This window comes from Notamacropus eugenii, chromosome 7 (genome assembly GCF_028372415.1).
Source record: "Notamacropus eugenii isolate mMacEug1 chromosome 7, mMacEug1.pri_v2, whole genome shotgun sequence".
NCBI lineage: Eukaryota > Metazoa > Chordata > Mammalia > Diprotodontia > Macropodidae > Notamacropus > Notamacropus eugenii.
In genome coordinates this window covers 76,839,137-76,864,497 of record NC_092878.1, presented here as the reverse complement: position 1 = coordinate 76,864,497, position 25,361 = coordinate 76,839,137, and the positions used below count along the sequence as shown (strand labels likewise).

At 37.9% G+C, this 25,361-nt stretch overlaps 1 protein-coding gene across 2 annotated transcripts in view; it reads right to left on the bottom strand.

Moving 5' to 3' along the window:
• The window catches only part of TTC8 (tetratricopeptide repeat domain 8), a 55,065-nt gene extending 30,483 nt beyond the window's left edge, over positions 1-24,582 (bottom strand). Inside the window, exons 1-5 of one of the 2 annotated variants that reach the window (XM_072624403.1) lie at positions 24,242-24,582; positions 6,860-6,980; positions 5,463-5,526; positions 5,212-5,371; positions 4,917-5,006 (exon numbers count right to left, since the gene is read on the bottom strand). In XM_072624403.1, coding sequence (XP_072480504.1) covers positions 4,917-5,006; positions 5,212-5,371; positions 5,463-5,526; positions 6,860-6,980; positions 24,242-24,358 — 552 coding nt within the window. In that variant the 5' untranslated portion in view covers positions 24,359-24,582. The remainder of the gene's footprint in view (positions 1-4,916; positions 5,007-5,211; positions 5,372-5,462; positions 5,527-6,859; positions 6,981-24,241) is intronic. The other variant, XM_072624402.1, reaches the window with a different exon arrangement.
• Between the last annotated feature and the right edge of the window lie 779 nt (positions 24,583-25,361).

The following is a 25,361-nucleotide window of genomic DNA, read 5'->3' as shown; positions in this document are numbered from 1 at the left end:
TAAATATTTAACTTAGTTCAATCTGCATTTACCAAGTGTTTCCTTTTTGCATCTAGATAAGTCAAGAAAGGTTTTCCAGGAAAAGTAGGACATGAGCAGTCTTGGAGGAAGCTAAGAATTCTGAGAGGCAGAGGTGAAAAGGGAATGAATGCCATGTATGTTGAATAGCTTTGTGCAAAGGCATGAGGGCAAAAGACAAAATGGAGAGTTTGACAAAGGAAGCTACTTTGGCTAGAATGTAGCATTCTGTATGTATGTATGAATGTAGCAAAATGGTTGAAGACAGGTAATGTGAAATGTCTAGAGAGGGAAACCAGAACTAGGATGTGGAGGGTCAAACTAGGGAATTTTATTTTATCCTAGTATAGACCCCTTCTCAGAATGATGTTTTTAAATATTATACATTTACATACGTACAAACATATATGACTGTAAAGGAAATCAGTTATACCAAAATGAAATTATAAAAAAAAATTTTTTTAAGTTCACTGACCCAAGGTGTGTGCTTCTCCTTTTCCTACAGGCAACAGGGAACAAGTAAAGAATACTGAGTAGACAAGCAGCCAGAAAGCAACAATGCAAGTATTGTGGAAATACATTCAGGATAACACAGGATTTAGCAGCTGCTACATTAAGAGATCCAAGGGTGTGGAATATGATATGGAGCTAGGATTAAAACCAAGAATCACCTACCTAGCAAAACTGAGTATAATACTTCAGGGGAAAAAATGGAATTTCAATGATACAGAGGACTTTCAAGCATTCTTGCTGAAAAGCCCTGAGCTCAACAGAAAATCTGATGTTCAGATACAAGAAGCATGAAAAGGTAAACAGGAAAGAGAAATCATAAGGGACTTATTAAAGTTGAACTGTTTACATTCGTACATGGAAAGATGATATTTGTAACTCATGAGACCTTGTTTAGTATTAGGATGGCTGGAGGAGAGAGAGAGACAGAGAGAGAGAGACAGAGAGACAGAGAAACAGAGAGAGGAACAGAGTGAGTTGAATATGAAGGGATGATAGCTAAAAATAAAATTAAGGGGTGAGAGAAGACTATATTGGGAGGAGAAAGGGAAGGATAGAATGAGGTAAATTATCACATAAAAGAGGCAAGAAAAAGTGGAGAGGAAGTGGGGGGAGATGAGATGGAATGAGTAAACCTTATTCTCATCGGATTTGGCTTAAGGAGGGAATAACACACACACTCAACTGGGTATCTTTCGAGGAGGAAGGGGATAAGCAGGGAGGAGGATGATAGAAGGGAGGGCAGATTGGGGAAGGGGGTAGTCAGAAGCAAACACTTTTGAAAAGGGAGAGGGTCAAAGTTGAAAGTAGAATAAATGGGGAGCGGGACAGGATGGAGGGAAATAAAGTTACTCTTTCACAACATGACTATTATGGAAGTGTTTTGCATAACTACACATGTATAATTGATATTGAATTGCTTGCCTTCTCAATGAGGGCAGGTGGGGAGGGAAGAAGGAAGAGAATTTGGAACTCAAATTTTCAAAAACAAATGTTAAAAACTGTTTTCACATGCAACTGGGAAATAGGATATATAGGCAATGGAGTATAGAAATCTACCTTGCCCTACAAGAAAGAACAGGGGAAGGGAATAACAGGGGAGAGGGGTGTTAAAAGGGAGGGCAGACTGGGGGAAGGTATAATCAGAATGCATGCCACATAGGGTGAGGGAGGGGAGAGATGTGGAGAAAATCTGGAACTCAAAACCTTGTGGAAATGATGACAACTAAAAATAAATTAATTAAAAATGTTCATCTTAAAAAAAAAAAAAATTGAATAAAGTGACTTGTGTTTTCGAATGACTATTTTTGGCATCTGGAAGATGGACTTGAGAAGAGAAAGATCAATTAAGTGGCTATTTTAGTAGTTGATGAGAGGATATGAGTGCCTGAACTAGAGTAGTAGCCATGTAGTAGTCAGGGGGAAGGGAATGGATTGGAGAGATGCTGCAGAGGTAGACTGACAAGACTGGGCAATTGGCTGGATGTGACAGGGACAGGGAAGTAAAAAATCAAGCATGACTCCACTGCAAAATTGGTTGACTGGACAATGTGGAAGTTGATCTATAACATTATTTTTTAATATTTTAAATAAATTTATTGCCTCTGTAAAGTTTTTGTACTGATCACCCAAAAAACACAAAAGCATTTCTTTAAAAAAAACAAAAAATAAACAACCTACACAGGTTTTTACCTCTTAGGAATATATCTAAATTAGTCAATATTTGTTTTTTGCCTAAGAAAGCAACAGGAATCAATATCAGCTGCACTAGATGCAATACCTTAAGAAGTCATTAGAAGTAGTTCTTCATGGAAAATAGGGAGGGTTAAAGAAGACTTTATGGTTTAGTTGTGGAACTATCTGCCTGAAAATGTTATTAATAAATCATTCCAAAATCTCACTCCCAACTCATTAGCATAAAGAAGAGTTGTCATTGATCTGTCCTGAGGCAAATGGTTCCACTGAAAGCTTGCCTTCATTAAATGCAGCTACTGAGCAGCAACTAGTTGAACTAAATGCCTCAAACAGGTGAGGGATCCATTCTTTCATATGATGGTTTTCAGCAAAATTCTACTTTCTGTAAAGATACAAAAGCAGGCCAAGCCTCAATGATCCTACCTAGACAAAGATGACTAGTATAATGTTTAAATGAAGAATTCAAGGAATTTAAATTTCAAGTTTAAATTAAAGTAAGTGAAATGAACTCAATTCCTTTCCACTAGCCTCTCATACTGCTCTGATTTGAGTTTGAATTCCTCTGGGCAGGTGCTACCTTGGTTTTCTCCCATATAGTACTTAACTGGATCCTACACTCAGCTCACACTAAATTCTAACAGAAATGAGCTCTCTTCCACAGAGTTTGGTCAATGACCCCGAGCTAACAAGTGGAACAAGATTTTAATCTATTACTAGGAGAGAAGTGTTTTAGGCTCCTGAGTCATTTCTAAATCATCTCTAAAGCTTTTTGTTATAGAAAAAGGTCATAAATGTTGGGGTTGTTTTTCTTAAAACAATTTTTTTCAAGTAAACTTCCTAACTTCCCAACTTCCCTATTTCTATTAAGGGTGGCAGCATCATTTCAAATCCTCAGGTTCACTAAGTCATCCTTAATTCTGCCTTTTCCCTTACCCTGAGAATCCAACTGCCAAGAAAGACTTGTTGATTTCTCCCCTTCAGCACCTCTTGTATCTGTCCCCTTCTCTCCACTCCCAAACCACCACCCTGGTGCAGGCTCTTATCACTTTCTAGCTTACTCTTCTAGCCAACTACAATAGCCTCCTACTTGGTCTCCCTCCTCTAAGTCTCTCCCTACTCCAACCTATCTGTGGCACAATTTCCTAAGTGATACTCCTAAAGCACATCACTCCCCTGTTCAAGAAGTCCAACACTAAATCCACTCTGGCATGCTGCCCCATCCCTATGCACTATATAAGGAAAACAGTTCTCTATAAATAGGTCTTACTAAGTATTAATAATATAAAATACAGTCCAGAGAGTTTAATATGTTGGTTATTTTCAGTACTGTAACAATATACAATTTGGGAAAAATGATCATGCTATTAATTTGGTCCTAATAACTAATGTTCATATACTTTCTTAAGAGCTTGCTAACTTGTAGGTCCATCTGAGTGCTAACAGAAGAGGAAGTCATGACTTCATGAAGAATACTTTCTAATTTAGGAAAGTTCCAATCCACAATAGCAGCAGACAATATAAATATTACTATCTTGAAAGAAAGGGGCTAGTAATTTGAAGAGAGGCAGGTAATAGCAGAGGGTAAATTTCTAGGAGGGAAAAGAACTGTTTTATTCCTATGATTTCTGAACTTATTTTAGTAATCCCATATACAGGCAGGATGATTTTGATTTCTTTATTCCTCCTCTCCATTCCCCAACCCTGATTCAAATTTTCCTAGACTTATCTAAAAAAAACAAAACAAAACCAGAAACCTTGATAATCTTGTAACAAGACCACTCTAATTAAAGAAAATACCTAGTCAGATCAGATTGATTCGTTACTGTTTTGTTCCCTAATCAGGGGTTCAAGACATTATTCTTTAGGGCTAGCCACTAGAGGTTTCTTAATTCATGTAATATTTGGGAAAATTCTCCCAACTCTGAGAACTTGAATAATAGGGTTTAATATCTACAAATTTCTGTAAATGTTTTCAAGATGCTTAAAATATATATATATAGCTTAGAATAATATCATTTACACATACATTAATTTGCATGGGTCTCTATATTTTGTTTTTTCAATGCTAAATAAACTAGAAAAATCTGATTCTACATTTATTTACATATATATAGATATGCTGCATGCCCAGTCTTCACACCATTGGTTCTTTGGTAATAAGATCAATTTGTGATGCTTTGAGAACAACTTGTCTTAAAAACATCATAAAGACTCTTAAAGACTGGGGCATTTTGAGAGGTCAGGTTGTTTTGTTTTTTTTTAAACAACCTATAAATATATATTTTGACTAAGGATTGTATTTCTGAGAAAGAATGTAATGATAAACTGCTGTGGGAGTTTAGGTTATAAAGCGGTCCTGGGATCCAAAAGTCAATCTTGGATTATATTGTGAATATAATACCTCTTTGGGAGAATGAGACAAAGAAATTCTGAGAAAAGGAGGGGAAAAAAAAGAAAACAACTGTGCCTTCTGTTCAGAAGCTAAGATTCTTTATTTAAAAGAAACTGAGTAATGAATAAATTGATAAGACCCAGAGCTTTGCCTCTATACGTGCTTGCATCAGTTTGAAATCACCCCAACTCATCTGTAGTCAAAATAATTATCTTTAAAATGCAATGCAGTAACGTTTAGCTTTTTTACTAAAATCATAACAGTGATATTTAGAAAGAATGATAAAAAAAAATACACATACCTTTGCAAATTTTGGTTTTTGAGCATATTTGGTTAAATTCAATCTAGATAAATTTATAAAAGGCCCATCAGGATTTGTAAGCATTGATGCCTATGGAGAAAAGCAATTGTGAGATAAGTAATCTGAAGCCTTTACTTTGTAAAAATACAACTGAATATATTTTAGGTAAAAATTTTAAAGGGAGAATAAGCAAGAATCACCTTCAGAAACCCAACAGTTTCACAAAAGTAAAATTAATCACATTACAAAAAGATACTTTTGTTATGTGGCACTGTGGTAAAGGTAGTTATTTTACCGTTCCCAGCCTGACATATCTTCCAGAAGAGCTACTAATAGGGTGAGCAGTATATGCAGTTCTGGGTGTTCTAATAGCTTGTTCCATAGTGCCAGGCCTTCCACTCTGTGTGCCAGGCCGGACAAAGCCTGTAATGGGTCTTCCAGCTTGTGTTATTGGCCTACAAGTATAGCATATTGGTAGAGTTAGGAAAATGAGAGAACATAATTTTGAGAAAAATATCAGAGGCTAGTGAAAAATAAAAGATGTACCTAACAGCTGGACTAAGCCCTCCTGTCTGATTGGTTCCAGGAAGTTTCAGAGATGTACCAGGCCCTAACAGATAAGAGAAGAATTTTAGAACTTTAAAATCTAAACATTTCCTAATGCATTAATTTTAATATATATAATTTATTTTTAATTTTCAACATTCACTTCTATAAGATTTTGAATTCTAAATTTTCTCCCCCTCCCACCCCGCCCCCCTCTCCAAGATGGGCATGCAATCTGATATACACTATACATGAACAATCATCTTAAACATATTTCCACATCAGTCATGTTGTAAAGAAGAATTAGAACCAAAGGGAAAAAACCGCAAGAAAGGATAAATATTTTAAAAAGAGAGAAAAAAACTAGTAGGCTTTGATCTGCATGCAGACTCCATAGTTCTTTCTCTGGATATAGACAGCATTTTTCATCATGAGTCTTTTGGAATTGTCTTAGATCCTTGAATTACTGAGAAGTGCTAAGTCTATCACACAATGTTATTGTTACTATGTACAATGTACTCCTGGTTCTGCTTATTTTACTCAGCATCAGTTCATGTAAATCTTTCCAGATTTTTCTGAAGTCAGCCTGCTCATCATTTCTTAGGGAACCATAGCATTCCATTACAATCATGTACCACAACTTGTTCAGTCATTGCCCAACTGATGGGCATCCCCTCAATTTCCAATTCTTGGCTATCACCAAAAAGAGCTCTATAAATATTTTGGTACATGTGGATCCTTTCCCCACTTTTATGATCACTTTGGGATACAGACCTAGGAGTGGTAATACTGAGTCAAAGGGTATAATGCATTCATTTTTAAGATACAAGCTTCTGGAAGAAGAGACATTATGTAACTAAAATATATTGTTATTCAATAACTGAAAAATTGTAAAATGGTTATTATATATCATAGCTGAATTTGTTTTAATAATTCAAGCTCTTCCTTTAATATTTTTAAATGTGACATTAACAAAATGTTAAATTATACTCTGGTAGGGTATGAATTCAATTACTGAATATTTATTAAGTGCCAACTATATTCCAGGCACAAACAAACAAACAAAAAACCAGTCCCCACCCTCAGGAAGCCTATGCTATATTTATCGTCTACTTCATATTTGAAATGCAGAATTATCTTCTTGACTTATATGGAAAGTACACTTGTCTAGACTCAGGCATAGTAAAGATTCACTTGCAGTAACATTCTGTTTCACAACATGTACTATTAGGCACATAAGTAGTTTGACAGAACAGACAGAACTTTAGCCTGAGAGTTCAAAGAGATGGGTTCAGATTCTAAATCTGCCTCACTGTAGCACTGAACACCAGGTAACTTAATTTTCTTCTCTGAACCTTGGCTTCATCATTTGTAAAATGAGAGTGTCAGGTACTTACGAGCAACTTGAGCAATTGCATTTTCATCCAGGACCATCTCTGCAATTCCTTCTTGATCTACATCAATTTCATCTACGTATACCATTTCAGTTAGCGCTCTTGTTTTTAAAATCCAAGCTGCCTAAAAAATCACAGATAAAACAAAAATTTCTACATTAAATGACACTGGCAAGCTAGAAGAGCTTATGAAACCTAGTCATTGAAAAAACTTTCAAGATTAACAACTCCTTATGTTTAGATTTCTTATGTAGGTTTATACACAGATATAAAAGACCTGGTAATAATTATATATCAAAATACAAAATAGAAATAGAAAATAAAAAAAAAATCAAGGTCATTCTTGGTCACAGACAACAGTAAATAGGGCAATGCCCCAGTAATTAATAGATCAATAACTACTTAGAACTCATAAAGCAAATTTTATTCTTTATGTAGTTAAAAGAGGGAAAATTTTAAGGAAGAAAAAATCTGAAAGTAAATAAATTAAGTTGTGTAATATATACAATACTTTAAGACAGCCTCCAGAGCTTTCTCTTCTTTGGGGTACTGTTTTTCCCAATTTAACACCTTAACTCCTAATCAAAACAATGTTAGTTGCTTGGGAATCTAGAAAGCAGAATTTTAAAATGGGAAAAACAACAAAGATTATGACCCAGAGAATATCTTTACCACTTTACTTTGAGTGTTGGGAACAGCTGCCTATAAAGCTTGACATTTTTCAAATTAAACAGCTAACTACTTTTTATCTTTAAAGCTGTATTTCCCTGGACCTTTGTCCTTTGAGTAGAGTGATTCCTCATAACAGGGTATAAAGAAGAGCCTGCCTCTTGAAGACTGACTGCTGAGGGCAGGCTCTAAAATGTCCTACTAGGACAGAAAAGCTTCTCATAGGAGCCTGATGACCAAAGACCAGTTCTGTTAAATTTAGAGAGGCTAAGAGAGTAAATCACTGGTCAACAGGTGATGGTTTTTGTTTCTGTTTCTTTTTAACAACAATAACTTAAGACCAACTAAGGGGTATCAGAAAATATAGGCTGTGATTTGGATAAGACTGTTAATGCAGTCCAAAGTCTGCACAGACTGCATTCAATTTACACAGGAACTAATGATACCTCTGCTCATCCTAAGTTATCTCACCTGATCGTTATAACAACCCTGTGAAGTTCTTAGTGCAAATAAAATTATCCCTGTTTCACAAATAACACACAGGAGGCACCAGTTTGGACTCCAACCTCTAACAGGTTCACTCTTGATTTGGGCAGACAGGAAGGCCAGGAAGACAGCTTTGGAAGGGTCAATGATCTTACTTCATTCTAGTCTAGTCTTCTCAAAAGGGTTGCTGACAATGGGAGCACCAATGTCAATGCTGACATTGCTGACATTGCTGACAATGGGAACACCAGCTCCTATAGCATTCCCTCATCACCCTTCTCACAGGGGTGGGTGAGAATATAGAAGGAGCTACAACTCCTACAGGATCACCCTAAACCTCAATGGGGCTGGTTGAGGCAAACATAGATTTCCCCCAAGCCTTGATGGGGGCCAATCAAGGCATACAGCATTACACCGTCATATTCCCCAACGACTTCCCCTAAGCCTCAATGGGGGCAAATTGAGGCAAATACAAATTCCTCACTTACTGACCAGCGCCAATTTGCTTTATAGGGCAACAGACAAAGAAATCATCTTGCCAACAACAGCCTCACAAGTTTATACCGTCTCATCATTATATCTCACTGCACAGTCGTAGTGGATATTTACAATTTTTAGCACAAATGTTTACATTATTTATCATTATATAATGCTGTGCAAGCTTGGTAGAGATGTTTACAAGTCATGAGCCTGGGAAATAGACATTGTTATGGCCATGGATCCTGGGAAACAAAGCTCTAAGAAAGAATAACAAAAATCTACCTTACACACACTAAAATTTATCTTATTTACAATCCCCATTTTACAGATGAGGAAATGGAAGTTCCCAAGCTAATGAGTGGTTAAAAGCTGTTCAATTTTTCTTTCCATTAAAGAACAGATGCCCTACTCCCTCCCCTGATCCCAGTCTCTGCTACAGACCAAGAAGACAGCTCTTGGCAAATTTTATTTACAATCTGACTTTACATTGCCCCCATATTCAAGTAACCTCCTACCACTGATATTGGCTTTTTGCTCGGAGGATTAAAAACATTTTACTTTTGTCCTAATCCAATAATCCAAATATAATTTAAGCAAGGAAATCTACACACCGATCCCTCTGTCCCTAAAGTTGAATAATACATACCAAGAACAAACAGAAATTATTTCTGAATTATTCAAACCACTTTTTTCCAATAGCATAAATAATCAGGAATTCATTGGGGGCTTTCTTGTAATGTGCATAGATTTATATTAGTTTTGATTTCATTATTATTCCTGCTACAATGTCTTATTCTTGAAAAGCAAAAATTATATTTCTCATTTCAGAAGCTAAGAGAACTATTATAAAATCTAATTAATCAACAATACTCAATCCTTTAAAGTTTTACTGGTGTTTTAGAAAAAGAAAATACTTGCTTTGCTTCCATCCTAACCAAAAATGACCTTGAAAATAACATGTCACTGCTTGATTAAACATCAGTTTGCATTCAAAGGGCTGCTCATGGCAATGGTAACAATTCTTTGGAGTTTAATCAAAATAGTAGATGGAAGACTGATTCTTGGCTTTAAAAAAATTACAGCATTTTATGTTGGCAACAAACCAAATATTGTTTCATAGCTTCTGATATCCTTGTATGCCAGTTTTAATGTTGAAGACAAGTCAGATATTATTTCATAGCTTTTAATATTCTTGCATTCCAGTCTTTAAGAAAATACAAAGAGATTCAACTATGCTCATGATCAAAAGCAGATGTATCCAATACAAAGCAGCATGAACATAAACAGTCCAAAATAGTCTCCTGCATTTAATAAAAAATTCCAAGTGATAACATTATCTTTAACCTCTGAAATGATACGCAAATGCATTCATTAGCACTGGTTCTATGAAACAGTGTGGATGTAGGAATATAGTCACCTGACATTGCATATATGTAATGAGAACAATAATTTTCTTTTGAGGGAATGAAGGAAAAGTTCTGTTTAAATGAATAATCATCATATCAATTACTTTCTTGCCTAAAAAATATGATTCCATCATATTCACCTACTGATTGATTCTACAGCATACCACATTGACTAGCAATGCTATAATTAAAAATCTACTAATGAAATACCAGGAAAATATTGACTCATTTGTTTTTATCTTTTATGTTAATAAGATTCTGACTCATGGTAATAAATATACTTTTTAAACAAAGCATATGCTTAAAATAAAAATGGCTCAAAATAATTGCCATATCTCTCTGAAATGTAAACCTCAAACAAAAGGAGGACACACATTTAGTATATGGTGTACACAGGGTGAATGTTTTTCTTAAATGACATCGTACACATAAACCAATGATAAAACATTTTAAATGGGACATGGGCATGAGAACATGTGGCAATTTTAGGCCAGTTTTTTAAAATTCCATTTAGCAGAATCTTTTTCATGTGAAGGTTACACTAGAAAAACTTTTGTACATACTTGTGTTTCCTCAGCACTAACAAGTTCAAGAGGATTATAGTGAACTTGAAAAGATGAAGCATTTAAAAAAAAAAAGTTTAAAAAAAGTCTCTTGAGCTCCCTTCTAGGTTACTCACTCCAAGTATTCTCTGTATAAAGTAAAACAATTCTGTTTGGCCAACTATTTGACAGAATATATGACTGTGATTTAGCTAAGATGAAAATAGCTAACATTCAACACTGCTTCAAAGTTTAAACTTCAAATTCTTCAAACAGTTCTAAAGATCCTTCAAGGTATATTCAGGATAGTCAAGTTGGACTACAAATCATCATTTCCTTTGAAGCTGGTTTTTTTTAAAGTGCAAAGAAATGAAACCCTAAAAGTATGACTAACAATTCAACATTTATTAAATTCACCAACAAAATGAAGAAAACAAAATTTTGTTCCATTTATTTTCTTATATCACTAAGCAGTGGCTAATAAGTTTAGATTTATCATAACATAGGAGTATTACCACATACAGTGTCTTCACAGACAAGTCTTTATGAAGTGAGGTTTTACTGTGTTAAGTTTATGAAGTTTTGTGAACTTTGTGAGGTTCTTTTGAGCTCTTAAACTTTAAAATGCTACTTGTTGTTTGTTTCTATCACAACTATAACTTGTTAGCACAGTTTTTAAATATAAAAGATCTTTGTGAAGGCTGCATTAAATCTGATTAAATACTTATAAATTAAGTACTTAAGTCATTTATAATGTAGAGCCTTCTTAAAAATAACATATATTGGGTCCAAAAATACTAATGGTTTCTGTCCCATTCATTGATAAACATCAGTCAAATGTTATGGGCAGTCAGAAAGTACACCTGTAATATGTCTAAGATAAAATGCTTCATTTTCCTCTGTTTCACAGCTCTCAGAAAGATCATTATGCATAAGACATGCTTTCATAGAATACTTTAAAGATGGGTTAAAAACACATAGATTGTAAAGAGTTCAAAAAATTCACTTACCTGATGATTATGAAAACAATTCTTTCAGAAAACACTTGACAACACCTGTGCTCTAGTTCACAACAACCTTCATTATCATCTAATTTATTAGTGACCTTCTAATTTGGGAGCTTCATTGACCAGTCCAGCTTTTGTTCAGAAGTGATATGAACAATGGCGCTTCCTTCTTTCTCAGCCTGAACTAGCCATGTTGTTGAGAACAACTCCCCATCCACTCGTCCAAGCTATGAGGTCCTGCTATCCTGCCTAAAAGCAGGTTCCTCGGTAGCCTTGCAATTTTACTCACTATGGTGGAACCAATTTTGTTCTCTCTATTCTATTTGCTTCTTTTTTTTTTTTTTGAATGACCTTTAAGTGATTTTCCTCCAAGTTTCAGATCTTAAAATCTAGATTAGATCAAATATTCAACGGTACTCATATGCACAATTTTTCCACTTCACTCTTTACTTAGAAGTATAAAGAATGTTTCATAAGTTTAGCTAATATTAAAACACTACATGTAGACAAGGAGCACCTGATCTAAACTACAACTACATCTAGAAAACAGCAGTAAGGTAGTCTCCAACTAAGAAGGCTTGCAACTATCAAAAACCATTACCTGAGCCACTGGTACATCAGAATCAGGTTCCTGGAAAGCATTAAGAAGGTAATAATTTCTTTTTTGAAATGATGCAAACTTTAAAAAAACAAGCAAACAAACATTAAGTAGATTTCCAGGGTAGTGCTGAGTGATTTTTTTTTTTTGAAAAAGGGACAGCAGACCAAATAAGTTTGGGAACCTCTGAATTAGCTAATATGAAAACACTACATGTAAAAAGCAACACATGATCTAAACTACAACTATGCCTAGAAAATAGCAATAAGGTGGTGACCAACTATCTTGCAACTATCAAAAATCTTTACCTGAGACACTAGTACATCAGGATCAGGTGCCTGGAAAGCATTAATAAGGTAGTAAATGGTTTTAAGAAATAAATTTTCCCCTCAAAAAAGAAAAAAAATGCCAAAGTATTAATGATAAAGCAAAAGTGAAACCAATTTAAACTGACAACTCAAAAATCCAAATATTGATGGGTTAGGGTTTTCTCAACACTTAGCAGCTTCAAATAAATGAATAGCTGCTAAATTCAATGCTCAGTTTTCTAAGGTTAGCAAATTATCACAAGCCTAAATCTAGGACACTCACAGGATTTCCAAAGAGGAAGATGTAACTTACTATTAAAGGAGACAATACTATTTAGGAAATTGCAAATAATTTTAAATATCTAAGAGAGAGTTATCTGTCTTACGAAATACTGTTTGTAGGGACTAAGCATTCAGACTCTAGCTACTTAAAAAAACCAAAAATGATTAATCATTTTATTACAACTGGTATTAGTCAATGATGCACTTATATTAAAAGGAAATGTGTAATATTTTATAACTTTGTTTTGGAAACCAAACCTGTTTACGAAAATTCTGAAATTATACCACTGTCCTATAAAACTTATGTAAAGAACATGTCATTGCTAGCTCTTCTATATCTTGGCATTCTCAGATATTTATGTGTTTAACTGTTTGGACTTCTATATGTTCATTTAAAAAACTTTTCATTTACCTATTTGTAGTCATCAACACTTACTGAACCCAAGTACAAAGGGTAGCATATTTTATTAGGTGCTGTAGGGAATTACAAGAAAAATAGGAGAAATTATTTCTGACTCTTGGAACTTTATAAGCTAAAGATGGAAACAAAGTCACATATGCCAATTCCAATATGCTGCAATTATGTCTACTAAGGAAATGTGTAATAAATTCTTGTGTCTCCTTGCCAAAGCTGCTACTAATTGAATAAAACTAAATAGAAGGTATAGTAACCGAGGATGGAAAAAAATAAAATAAAATCTAAAAGGCAGAAAAAGTAATAGGCACTGGATGACAGGGTATATGTGGATCACCTGAACAAGGAATGCGCACTCACAGATGGTAATCAAGCACTCAAGCTCTATTCTAGAGAATAAACTAAGAGGCACAGATAGGATGAAATGGAAGAGAACTTAAGGAAAGGAGGAAACAGGAACCATGTGAGCAAGCTAATAACAACAACAATAATTAGCTAACAATTACACAGCACTTACTACCAAATAATATCTCAACTGATACTCTTGAGAGGTAGATGCTATTATTATCCCACTGTATAGGCAGAGGTTAAGTAATTTACCCAGGATCACATAGCTAGTAAGTGCCTGAGGCTGGATTTGAATTCAGGTCTTCCTGACTCCGGGCCCATCTCTCTATCCACTGAGCTACCTAGCTGCCCAAACGAGGGATGAAGGAGACCAGACGTTTATAGAGAAAGAAATTGAGAGATGAAAAGAGAGCCAAGGAGACACCATCTGCTTACAAAATGAATAAATATGATAGGTGAAATACAGACAACATTAGAAATAGTGAGGAAAATAGCAGGGATACAAGGGAGGCAGAAGTGAACACAATTCTGGAAGTTGATTGCTATGGAGTTCCAGAGTCCATTTCCATTGTCTGGTTGTTTGTATTTTCCATAAGCTGACATTTTGCTCTAGTCAGGAAAAATCTTTCTCCAGCAGCCCACCAAGATAGACCCTGGTATTGAGCACTGTTTATTACCTTTAATCTGTTGAGACAGGTGGGAATAGGGGTAAGGGGATATCCAAAGTCATATTATAGTTTAGGAGAGCTTTTCTTGGGGGAAGAGGGTGGAGAACCAGTGAATTCTCCTGAGCCATGATGGCTCTTGTCACTGTCAGAGTCCAGCTTCCAATGACAGCAGACAGGAAGAGAACACAAATGGGTCCAGGCCAGGCACAGGACTTTATAGAGGGCACACAGCACAAAAGACATCACACAGGGGGATAACTGAAGGGGTTCTGCATTTAAAAACCAGGAGAATAATGCTGAGGGGTTAGCACAAGGGGCGATTCCCAGAGCCAATCAGCAGGGTCTGCATTAGCTGGGGTAGGTTATGGGGGGGGAAGGGTACAGAGCAAGAAGGCAAGGTTGAGCTGTGATTCCTGGCAGTCACCAAGAGCTGGACCACAGTTTTCCCCCTTAGAGTCCAGCAGCCTTATAAGTTACCTAGTACAATTTCCTCATTTTAGAGAGGAAGAAATCAAGGCCCTAAGAGGTCAAGCAACTTCTCCCAAGGCTATACCAACTTTACATGACAGAGACAGGACTGAAATCCAGGTTCTCTGACTACAGATTTGCCAAAGCCTGATCTTTCCACTATACCCTGTGACCATTCATGGGATGATGTAAAGAGCAGTGGATTTAGATTCAGAGGACCTAGGTTTAAAGTATGCCTCTGTCACTGTGTCATCCAGGTGACCTTGGGTTAAGTCACTTAAGCTCTTGGACCTCAAAGGCCTCTTCTTTAAAATGAGGGAGTTGGATAAGATGGCCTCATAGGTATCTTTCTGCCCCAAGATCCCCAGTATCCTCTGAATTAGGAGCAAGGAGAGGTCTTCAGAGGACTGGAGTGAGACTTTGGGATCCTCATTCACCACCACATTTGTTCACTGGAAGCCTTGAGAACACTCAGATATCCAGGACCACTGACAAAAGCAGTCTTCTGTTTACAGATTCCTCTCTCTCCATCCACTGAGAAAACGTAAAGGGGCCAAAAAAGCCTCCAGCAGCTCACAATTCATTTTCAACCATGAATGCTTTGCAGGTTACTTACTAGCACATCTAGCAAAATACAAGAGGCAGAAACAAACATGGCCTATGCTAATAAAAGAAAATTAAGTTCAAATGAGAAGCATAATAACATAAACTTCTAAAGGAAAACATTCACCCTATCTTTTAGTATGAACATCTGTCAAGAAGAGAAAAAACACTGAGTATTTAATATTTCAATGTGTCAAATCTGTATATTCTTTTCAAATTTTGTTTTGTGAGAAAATCTGTCAATCTCCACAAAGAAGTTCCTGTGGAGTATGAGACTTTTAATGAAAGGGTAATATAGGTACAGTCAGGAAAAAAACAAAAAACACACATTGAAGCAGGCATCAGAAAACCTGGGATCTAGTCCAGGCTCTGGATTTTCTAATGGGGTGACCTTGGGAAAATCATTTTATTACCTCCCCTCCCTACCCAAGGCTGGGGCCTTGATAAATGGAGAAAATAATTTCTAATCTTCTAGGTTTGTTATAAGTATTAAAGGAGATAATGCATGTGAAAGTACTTTAAAAAAACATAAAACCTAATGTTTAAGTAAATGGTCTAGCTCAGGCCACATATAGCCCTTCTAGGTCTTCAATGCCTTGAGGCAGTAGGCTCCTCACTCTTAGTAGCTACTACTAGGAACTCTTTAAAATTAGTTTGTATTAATACAAAATAGCACCATAATATACTGCATCCTTTTTAGAGAACTAAGTGAGCTTCCATTTGTGTCATTTAAAATGAAAACTCCCCTATGAATCTTCTTTAAAATAGGCAAACTAATAGCGAAAGAAGTATAACATCATTGCCTCAGAACTAGTTCAACATCATCTTCCATTCAGATCAGTTAACTTCCTCTCTCCCTAAGGTACACCTGTTTCTTGTTATTACCTCTGCCACTCAGAATGGTCTCCTGGAAATTCTTAATTGCCATGGATACTTAGTCTGGCTCTAATGAGTTTACCAAACTAACAGCTTATGTCACCAATCAGTTATTTCAGAATCTAGTAGTAACTGATAGAAAAAAAAGGCAAAGGAATACAGAAATGAGTAAAATACTATTAACAGTTAAGAAAGTCAAAGTCAGAACAAAGAGAAACCAATTCAACAAATATATAACAACAACCCTGCGAGACAGGTACTATTATTATTCTCATGTAAATCCCTATTTCCTTTTGAAATTCAATGTAAAAACTACCAGTGACAGTGCTGATAATTGTATAATAATACGGCAAAAAGTTATTATTTTTATTATCATCCTATATACAAAATGGGCACAAGTTTAAAGACCTTTAAATTGTCACCACATCTATAATTCCCCAAAGAGTAAATTCTGATAATTCAACAATAACAGGGTTTTTGCCCCTCTCACCCTCCAAATTGCTTTGTTTTCCATTTGTATTTACATAGGTGTGAATGAGTCGTTTCTCCCAATAGAACATAAGCTCCCTGAAAGTAAGAATTATTGCTTTTGCCTTTGTATCTCTCAGGCCTACTACCCAGCCAAGCTGGCATTTATGGTAGGTCTATACCTAATAAATGTTTGATGACTCAATGAATTTTTGCTTGAATTAACCAGATAATTGTCCCTTCTATTGTAGAGACATAGATAGCCCTTTGATAGATTTTTCACATAATTCCTCTAAAAAAAATTGAGTAATTATTAATTTGGTAAATACCAATATTTATTTACTAAGGTCCTACTGTAAAATACTATACTTTCTGAGGAAAGAAGAATGTTGAAGATCCAGGCCCTGGTGTGAGGCCAGGGTCCCACACACCTCTTTACCAACCACCCTTCCCATTTGCTACTGCTCTTTTCCCCGCTTCATTTTTCCAATTACAACTCTTGAAAGGGAGTGTGTTGGTAAATGTTGAACAACCTGTTGTGCTGGCAGGGGAGAGGATGTATAGACTTTTCTAGACAATGAACAAAACATTCAATAGAGTCATGATTTGTAGCATTTCCTAGGTGAAAAATGTTTGAGGAACTGGTTCCAGCACACCCCTGGTGGATGTATATGTGGCATCCTCCCTCTTAGCCCCGGCAGTCTGTGGTTCTTGTTGACCTGAAAACTTGGTTAGAGAAAAGGCAACAGGCTAAATGCATACAATTTATGATTTAATTAATTAAATCATTCATTCCCCATAAAGTAACGGTTACATAGCATTATGGAGCCAGATATTATCTGACTGCCCAGTACAGAAATCTTCTGGTTTAAATACATTTTGCCGTGAGAAAGGAACTCTCTTAGTTGAACAAATCATAAATTTAGTAAGACAAGACAATTAACAAAGCAGTGTTAGTTGGGTTTTATGATTCCAGGCTGTGTAAACTTCCTCCCTGTAGCATATGTCTCTGTGACATACAATAAGGAGAAAATCCCACCATTCTAGTGGCAGGCATCCTAAACAGGTCCTTGAAATTGCTGACATGGGAAAGGGTACCTTTAACAAAGTTTCAATTGAAATTACAACCCAGGACATCTGTGGTTTTTTCCTTATCATTAAGATGCCAGAAAAAGAATCTCCTAAGGGAATTGCTAAGTCAGCCCTGGCTGGCTTTTGTTGACATAGAAAGAGGCATTCTCTGAGTTTGCTTCAGAGAGAACAAAAAGATTATTTCAGAATTTTATATTAAATATTATCATTCTTCAGAGGCTGGCATAGTGTCCTACACATAACAGGTGCTAAATAAATGTCTACTGAATTGAATTATAACATGGAAATGGGAGAGTAAAGACAACAATAAAACAATACAGAATATTTCAAGTTCAAAATAAAGGGTTATAAGAGTCTGGAGGACAAAGGAGCACATGCAGGGGAGGGACTACAAGGTCATGAATATAAAGCTGAAAGGAGAATATACATAGCCCAAACCCCTCATTTTATATACGAGGAAACCAAGGCCCACGGGATATGAACTGATTTACCCAAGGTCACAATGGTAGTTAAGTGACAGAGGTAGAATATAAACCCAAGTCTGCCTTTAAAACATTTTAATTTTTATTTAAAATCCAATGTAGCAAAATTTTTATATTATCTAAGATAAATTACACCTTAGAATTGCTTAATTACAGTAGAACTACAAAATCAGTCCTGGTTTTAAAGCCTTCCATCTGACATATGGAACACAAAGAACAGTAATCAGATCAGGCAACTAATCGGGAGGATCAGTGTAAGCCTGGGCAGAGAGTCTCCCCTTGAGGTCATCTTCCTGTATGTAAGGTCTTTTAAAATTGCTTCCCTTTATGCATTTATATTGAAATACTTTTTCGGTCACAATTAAAATCATGGTAAACAAAAATTGGCCATGCACTTTACTAATCAAAATAAAATAATGAATAATGCGTGTTGACTCAGTATTTAACAAAACCATTACGTATTAAGAATAGTGAAATTTCAGCTTTGAAGCATGATAAGCTTTGGCCTGAAGCTGTCATTCGCTCCCCATCTTCAAATACCCAACTCAAACTGGTACCATTTAGGTCTCCTCACCTTAGCCCTCATCTCCCTTCCTCCACCCCTGATTGTCCCTCCCAACTCAGCCACATACACCAGTCTAACTAATGCCATAATTCCTTTGTCCTCAGATTCTTATTCTACACATCATCCCTCTGACTCAGGCTTTCTCTGTTTTCCCAGGTAACAATTAGTAAATCTGATCATTTGTCATACTAAGAAACATAGATATGAAGCTTTCTAGATTCAAAATTGAGCTCGAATTTCCTAGGCCTTAAGAGTTCATAGGACCATAAAGTCACAGATTTAAAGCTGGAAAGGAACTTTAGAGGGCACCTCTTTATTTTACAGATGAAGAAACTAAGGCCATAGAGGTCAAGTGACTTGGCTAAGGTCACATAATCTACCCACAAGCATTTATTAATCATTTACCATGTGTCAGGATTGTGTTAAATGCTACAGATACAAAGGCAATCACTGTCTTTGCCCTTGAAGGAGCTCATATTCTAGGGAGGAAAACATGAAAATAATTAGATATATAAAAAATAGAGAGAGAGTAGATGGAAGGCAATATGAGAAGGAACCCGCAGCTGGAGGGACCCAGTAAGGCCTCTGGTAGAATGTGGGACTTGAGCTGAGTCTTGAAGGAAGCCAGGGAAAAACCAAGAGGAGGAGGTGAAATCATTCCAGGCCTGAAGGGTAGTCAGGAGAAGGCCAGTGAACTGAGCAGCTAGTGGTGCACAGATCCTGGAGTGGAGAGGACCTGAATTCAAATCTGACCTCAGATACTTGCTAACTGTGTGACCCTAAAACTGGTAACTCATTTAACCCCATATGCCTCCAGAAAAAAAATGACCAGTGAAACTAGACCTTAGAGTTTAGAGAGGAGAGGAAAGTTTAAGAAGCCTAGGAAGACAGGAAGGACATGACATACAGATGACATTATATTTGATCTTGCAAGTAATAGGAAGCCACTGAAACTTATTGAAAAGTGGAATAACAAATAAGACCTGGGCTTTAGAAAAATCACCTTGATAGCTGAGTAGAAGATGAATTGGAGGGAGCAGATTCCTGAGGCAGGGAGACTAACTGGAAAGACTACTACAGTAATCCTGAGCCAGGATCCAAACTCATGTTCTCTGAGAACAAATCCAACATTCTTTTCACTACAATCATGCAGCAAAGAATATTAGGAGCATGGATCCTACCAAAACAGATTTTAACCCTCTGCATATTGGTGGATGGTCTTTATGACTTCCAGTAGTTGAAAAATGTAGTACAACCTGATAATGATCATCTCTGACCTGAGCTAGGCTGGTTCTGGGATGACAAGCATATAGTCCATCACCTGGCCTGTACTCAAAGTTGGTCAAATTTGTGCTCTAATAGATAGAGCTTTCAAGAATCCATGTTAATATATTCCTGAAGATTAAAAACAATCAATACTCACACACATCTTTATGTAATATGATTAGCCCGTGCATGCTATCTCCTCTGACAGAATGTGAGTTCTTATAGCCTCAGGGCTTAGCACAATGTATGCACATAGTACTTAACAAGTGTTTGTTGATTTGGCATAATTCACCTCTTTGTGTCTTCATTTCCCAATCAAGGGGGAAACAGAGGTTGTCATAAAAATTACTATTATTTTTAACAAATATAGTATATCATCCTCACAATCACCATCAAAATATTTACATATTATCTTTCTTTTCACGTGAATTTTCATTCACCATTCATCAATCAATTAACAAGTATTATTAAGCACCTACTATGCACCGAGCACTGGAGATACAAGTACAAAGAAGGAAATAATCCCTACTTAAAAGAAGTCTACCAAGGAAGAAAATAAGTATGTGTAAAAATATATATCATATAAATACAAAGTGAATAAATACAAATACATACAAAATAGCAAAAGAAAAGGTAGTTCAGGAGGGAGGGCACTAGTAGTTGGGGCTGGGGTCAGGAAAGGCTCCATGCAAAAGATGATATTTGAGCTTCACCTTGAAAAAAGGAAGGAGCTGGAGGGAGTTCATACCAAGCACATGGATTGAAGATGGTGAAGAACTGGGACAAGGCTGGTTTGACCAATCTCGGAGGGAGGAAGATGGAGTAATGTTCAATGAAGCTAAAAGGAGGCCATATTATGCAGGGTTTTAAGATCTAAATAGAAGAGTTTATATTTTCTCCTAAGAGCAAGGAGAAGCGATTGAGTAGGGGAGTCACATAGGTCAGACAGTCTTAAGGAAAATTACTTTGACAGTAGTATGTAGCCTGAATAGAAGTGGTAGGAGCCTTGAGGTAGGAAGATCAAGTAGGAGAATACTGTAATAATCCAGAGGAGAGGTGAGGAGAGCCTAAAGTTTAGGTGAGGTCCAAGTTTTATAGAATAAATCCTTTTATTAAGGGGATTTGTTCTGTGAAGTCTGAATTCAGGCAAAGGGCCACACTTGAGGGCCTAGAGGGCCACATGTGGCCTTCAGGCCAAAGGTTCCCCACCCCAGGCCTAAACTAAGGTGGTAACTGGGTGAGTGGAGAGAAGAGGTCAGATGCAAGAGATGTAAAATTAGTGCTGTGGGACTTTCTCAGCCTAGGTCCCTTAAAGGGCCAAAGGGAGAATCTCAAGCAACAGCAGGTCTGCATGACTGGAGGTCAAATAAAGTAAGCAGCTTACTTAAGAAGACTGCTCACTGGAAGCAGCTGCAGCATCTTAGGGCAACAACTAGGTTTTTACAGTTTTCTAGACTTTCTTTGAGTAGAGAGTCAATCTGCAGCATTTTACAGCAAAAAAGAATTGGGAGAAACTATATAGACCTTGGAGTCAAAGAAATTACTAAAAGACATATTTGTTGCTGTGGGGAAAAATTTTTTTCTGTAGTTAATCTTTTGAGAATTCCGTGTTGGCAGGAAATCTCTAAGATGGTGGAGTCTTCTCTAAAAATAAAATCATTTTTGTTAATCATCTTGCTGCCAATAAATATTAGTACACATGAAACAAGTAGACACAAAACAGTTCTTTTTCCTTGGCTTTATCTGTGTGTGTGTGTGTGTGTGTGTGTGTGTGTGTGTGTTCGTCCTTCATTGCCGAAGAAGAGCATGCCATCAGAGAAATAATATGACTTGCACTTGACTTTGTTTTGAGAGAGGGAGGGCTGTGCAGGTCACCAGCCTCACTTCTCCTCCAGAGCCATCTGAATCCACTGACCAGATATTAATCAGGATGACTGGAGATGACCCAGGATAAGGCAATTGGGGTTAAGTGACTTCCCAAGGTCACTCAGCTAGTGAGTGACAAGTGTCTGAGGTGAGATTTGAACTCAGGTCCTCCTGACTCCTGCACTGGTGCTCTATCCACTGCACCACCTAGCTGCCCCAGGCATTTATCTAGGGGGAAAATGTATCCCCCAAATTCAGAGTATTCATGTTCATCCTCCCCTCCTAGGTATATAAAAGACAAGTTTTAATAAGTGATTGGATATAAGAGTGAAGGAGGAGGAAGAATCTAAAAGGATGCCATGATCATGAACTAGAGACACTGGTAGTGCCTTCAACAGAAAAAGAGAAAACTAGAAGAGGGTTTGGGTTTGGGGTTTGGGGGTAAAGATAAGTTCAGTTTTGAACGTGAGATTAAGATGTTTCTGGTCATACAGTTTGAAATGTCTAACAAGAAACTGGTGATGAGAGACTGGGGGGAAACCAGGGCTGGATATGTACATCCACAAATATGTATACACACATAAATAAGTACATATATGTATTGATCTGTGAGTCATTTGCATAGAGATGATAGGTTACTGAGAATGTAGAAGAAAAACAGAACAGGGCCTAAGTCTGAACGATGAGCCAGCAAAGTAAACTGAGAAGGATATGGTCAGAAAGGTGAGAGAAACTGGAGAGACAATTTCTCTCTGCCCCATCCCTCACAGGTCTCTCACAGTTTGCACATCAGTCCACTGGGAAGAACTGTAACCTTTCAGAGGGGCCCCCACTATTGAATTAATAACCACTGAGATCCAACTGATATAGTAAAGCACTGAGAGACAGAGAGACAGAGACAGAGAGATAGAGAGAGAGACAGAGAAGGCACTATGTGCCAGACAACTACCACATGCCTTCAGACTCCAGTGAAGACAACCCCAAACTCTGAACCCAATATTCTTGGGAACAGTGGTGTTCTTCAAACTATCAGACCTGCTTTCAGACCAACCCCCATAGCCCTCATTGAGGGGAGAAAACATGGTGAAGAAGGGGTCTACTTTCCTCACCACCTACTACTACTACTAACCAATAGGCAGATAAGCACAAGAGCCCTGGGAGTGACAACACCCCTAAGATCACCTGTCTTGCTTCTAGTCTGGCCCTCACAGCCATCATCCAGAAAAAGCAAATTCTAAGGGGAAAGGGGTAACCAAACCCCACCAAAAGCCAACCTCAGACTGGTATCATAGGACAGGCAAGGCAATATAGCTGAGGCAGCAATGCACTTTGAGGGAGAGACAGGAGGCAAGTTAAACCACCACCATCACTTTGACCATTATCTCTCCTTAGACTACAATGGAGACAGCCCAAGACCCTGAACAGAAGAGTCTTTGGAATAACAAAATTTCCACCACAGTGTCTACCATCATCCTGGGAGGCATCCCCAGGAGAGATGCAGCCTGGCAATTGCAACAGATATAGCTACTAAAGATCCAGGGAAAACAAAAAGTTCTTGCCACCAAAATCTTTGGCACTGTCAAAAGTTTCAACATCAGGCAATGATTTGATTTTATCAAGGGAAATAACATCAAAAAAGAAGTGTGACCATCTGCTTTGCAAGGGCCTTTTTCCATCTGACTTGCAGCTGAAACCTTAAATGTGTGGTCTTTCCCCAAACAATTTTAAGTTGTTTGAGATCAGAGGCTATATGTCTGCTTGCAAACCCCCTCCCTGCAAGTTTAACAGTGTTGTACACACAGGAAGCATTTGATCAATGCATCATTCATTCATTCTACTGCATATACTTTGTACTGTGCCACAGATAACTCTGATCAGCATCACAGAAAGGAGTTTCCATCCCTGGAATTCCCCATACTATTGATATCACAGGTCCAGAGGAAAATAAAAATCCTTTATGAATAATTCATTCGAGGGTAAACATTGCATAATGCTTACATAGGCACAGGCAGAGATACACATGTGTGTACATATATGTGTACACAAAAGTGTAAACACCTATATATTATACAGTTGGATATGTGCAGACATAGGTGTGTACATAAATGTGTGTATACCTACGCACAAATATACAAGGTTTCCCAAAAATCTTAGAGCAGTTTTAAACTTTACTTAAGTGTTACAAGTTCGAACTGCACTAAAACTTTAGGGAAACTATGTATACGTGTGTAGGCGTGTGTATACATGGGCGTGCCTTGTCCAACGTTTCTCAGGACACAATGCCAGGAGTAGCTCTGCCTCGGGCACACATCAGAGGAGAGGCAGCGGATGCTTTCTGGGACCCCACCTCTCCAGCCACACGTGGGTCAGGCCAGACACGGGCCGACACCCCCCAGAACCTCCAGCGGGGGGAAGGTGGGGGAGACGACCCCTCCCCTCCCCCGACTCCCTCAAACCCAAGCCTGGGATCCAAGTCGGGAGGGCAAGTACCTGGTCATAGGGGGCTTTCTCCAGCACCTGTGTGCAGAGATCAGCGCACTGCTGGAACTTCCTGCGCCTGAAGTAGCTCCAGCCCAGGAGCAGCGGGTCCATCTCAATACTCCCCATGGCTGGCCCCTGGGAGCGTCCACTCCTGCCCAGCAACGCCAGGAAGAGGCGGAGGGACTTCAGGGCGAGTGGCGACCCACGCCGCGCCTGAATGAAAAGAAAACGAAGCAACAAGAGCCGCCTGCCTGATTGCGCCCTGACTTTAGGTGAATTCGGGTAATCACGGAGTACACGGCGCTTGGAAGATCGCTTTTTAAAATGTTTGGGAGGGCCTGAGGCTGGAGTGAATCAGGGAGGCAGTAATTTAGACACCTCTGTCTTTTTTTTCTGGGGCCGTAGCCTAAGCGCGGTTGCTTAGCAACCTCAGGAACGCTTTTCTCTCAGGGAAGAGAAGGGCCCCAGCGGGGCTCACGGCAGGGGGGCCTTCCCAGGGCTTATGGGTGGTATGCATGCTGGTCCAGCTGCCACGCCAGATCTCCTTTGACTCTGCCTGCTTCTCCTTCTCCCCTTAAATGGTCTGTTACCTTCGCCTTCCTGCGCACTAACCGGGCCTCCTCGTTCTGGGTCCTTTGTTCCTCCTGGCGCCTTACTGCACACAGTAAATGTGTACAAAACGCACCGATAAACGATTCTGGAGTTCACACTCCATTCCAACAGTTAGTGTAAAGTCAGAAGCAGGATTCGATGCCCAGGTCTCCCTGGGTGTGAGGCTGCTTTAACGACATACACCACATTGCCTCTCCTTTTGGGTCAAACTCTTAGAAAAAAGTGCCCGCATTCATTACCTCCACTTTCTTACCTCCTAAGAGAAACCTTTTGGAATCTGGCTTCCATCCGTGCCACTGAAATGAAGTTGACATATCCAAGATTAGTTTCCCTCTTGCTAACTCCAGTAGCCTCTTGTGGGTCCTCATCTCTCTTGACCTTTTTGCATTCTGGAAATTTTCTCCTGCATGTGTTTTCATAATATTGTACTTTCTCGGTTCTCTTCCTACCCATGGGACCAATCCTAGGTATCTTTTTCAGGACTATCGCTATGTTCCACTACCAATGTGTGGGTGTA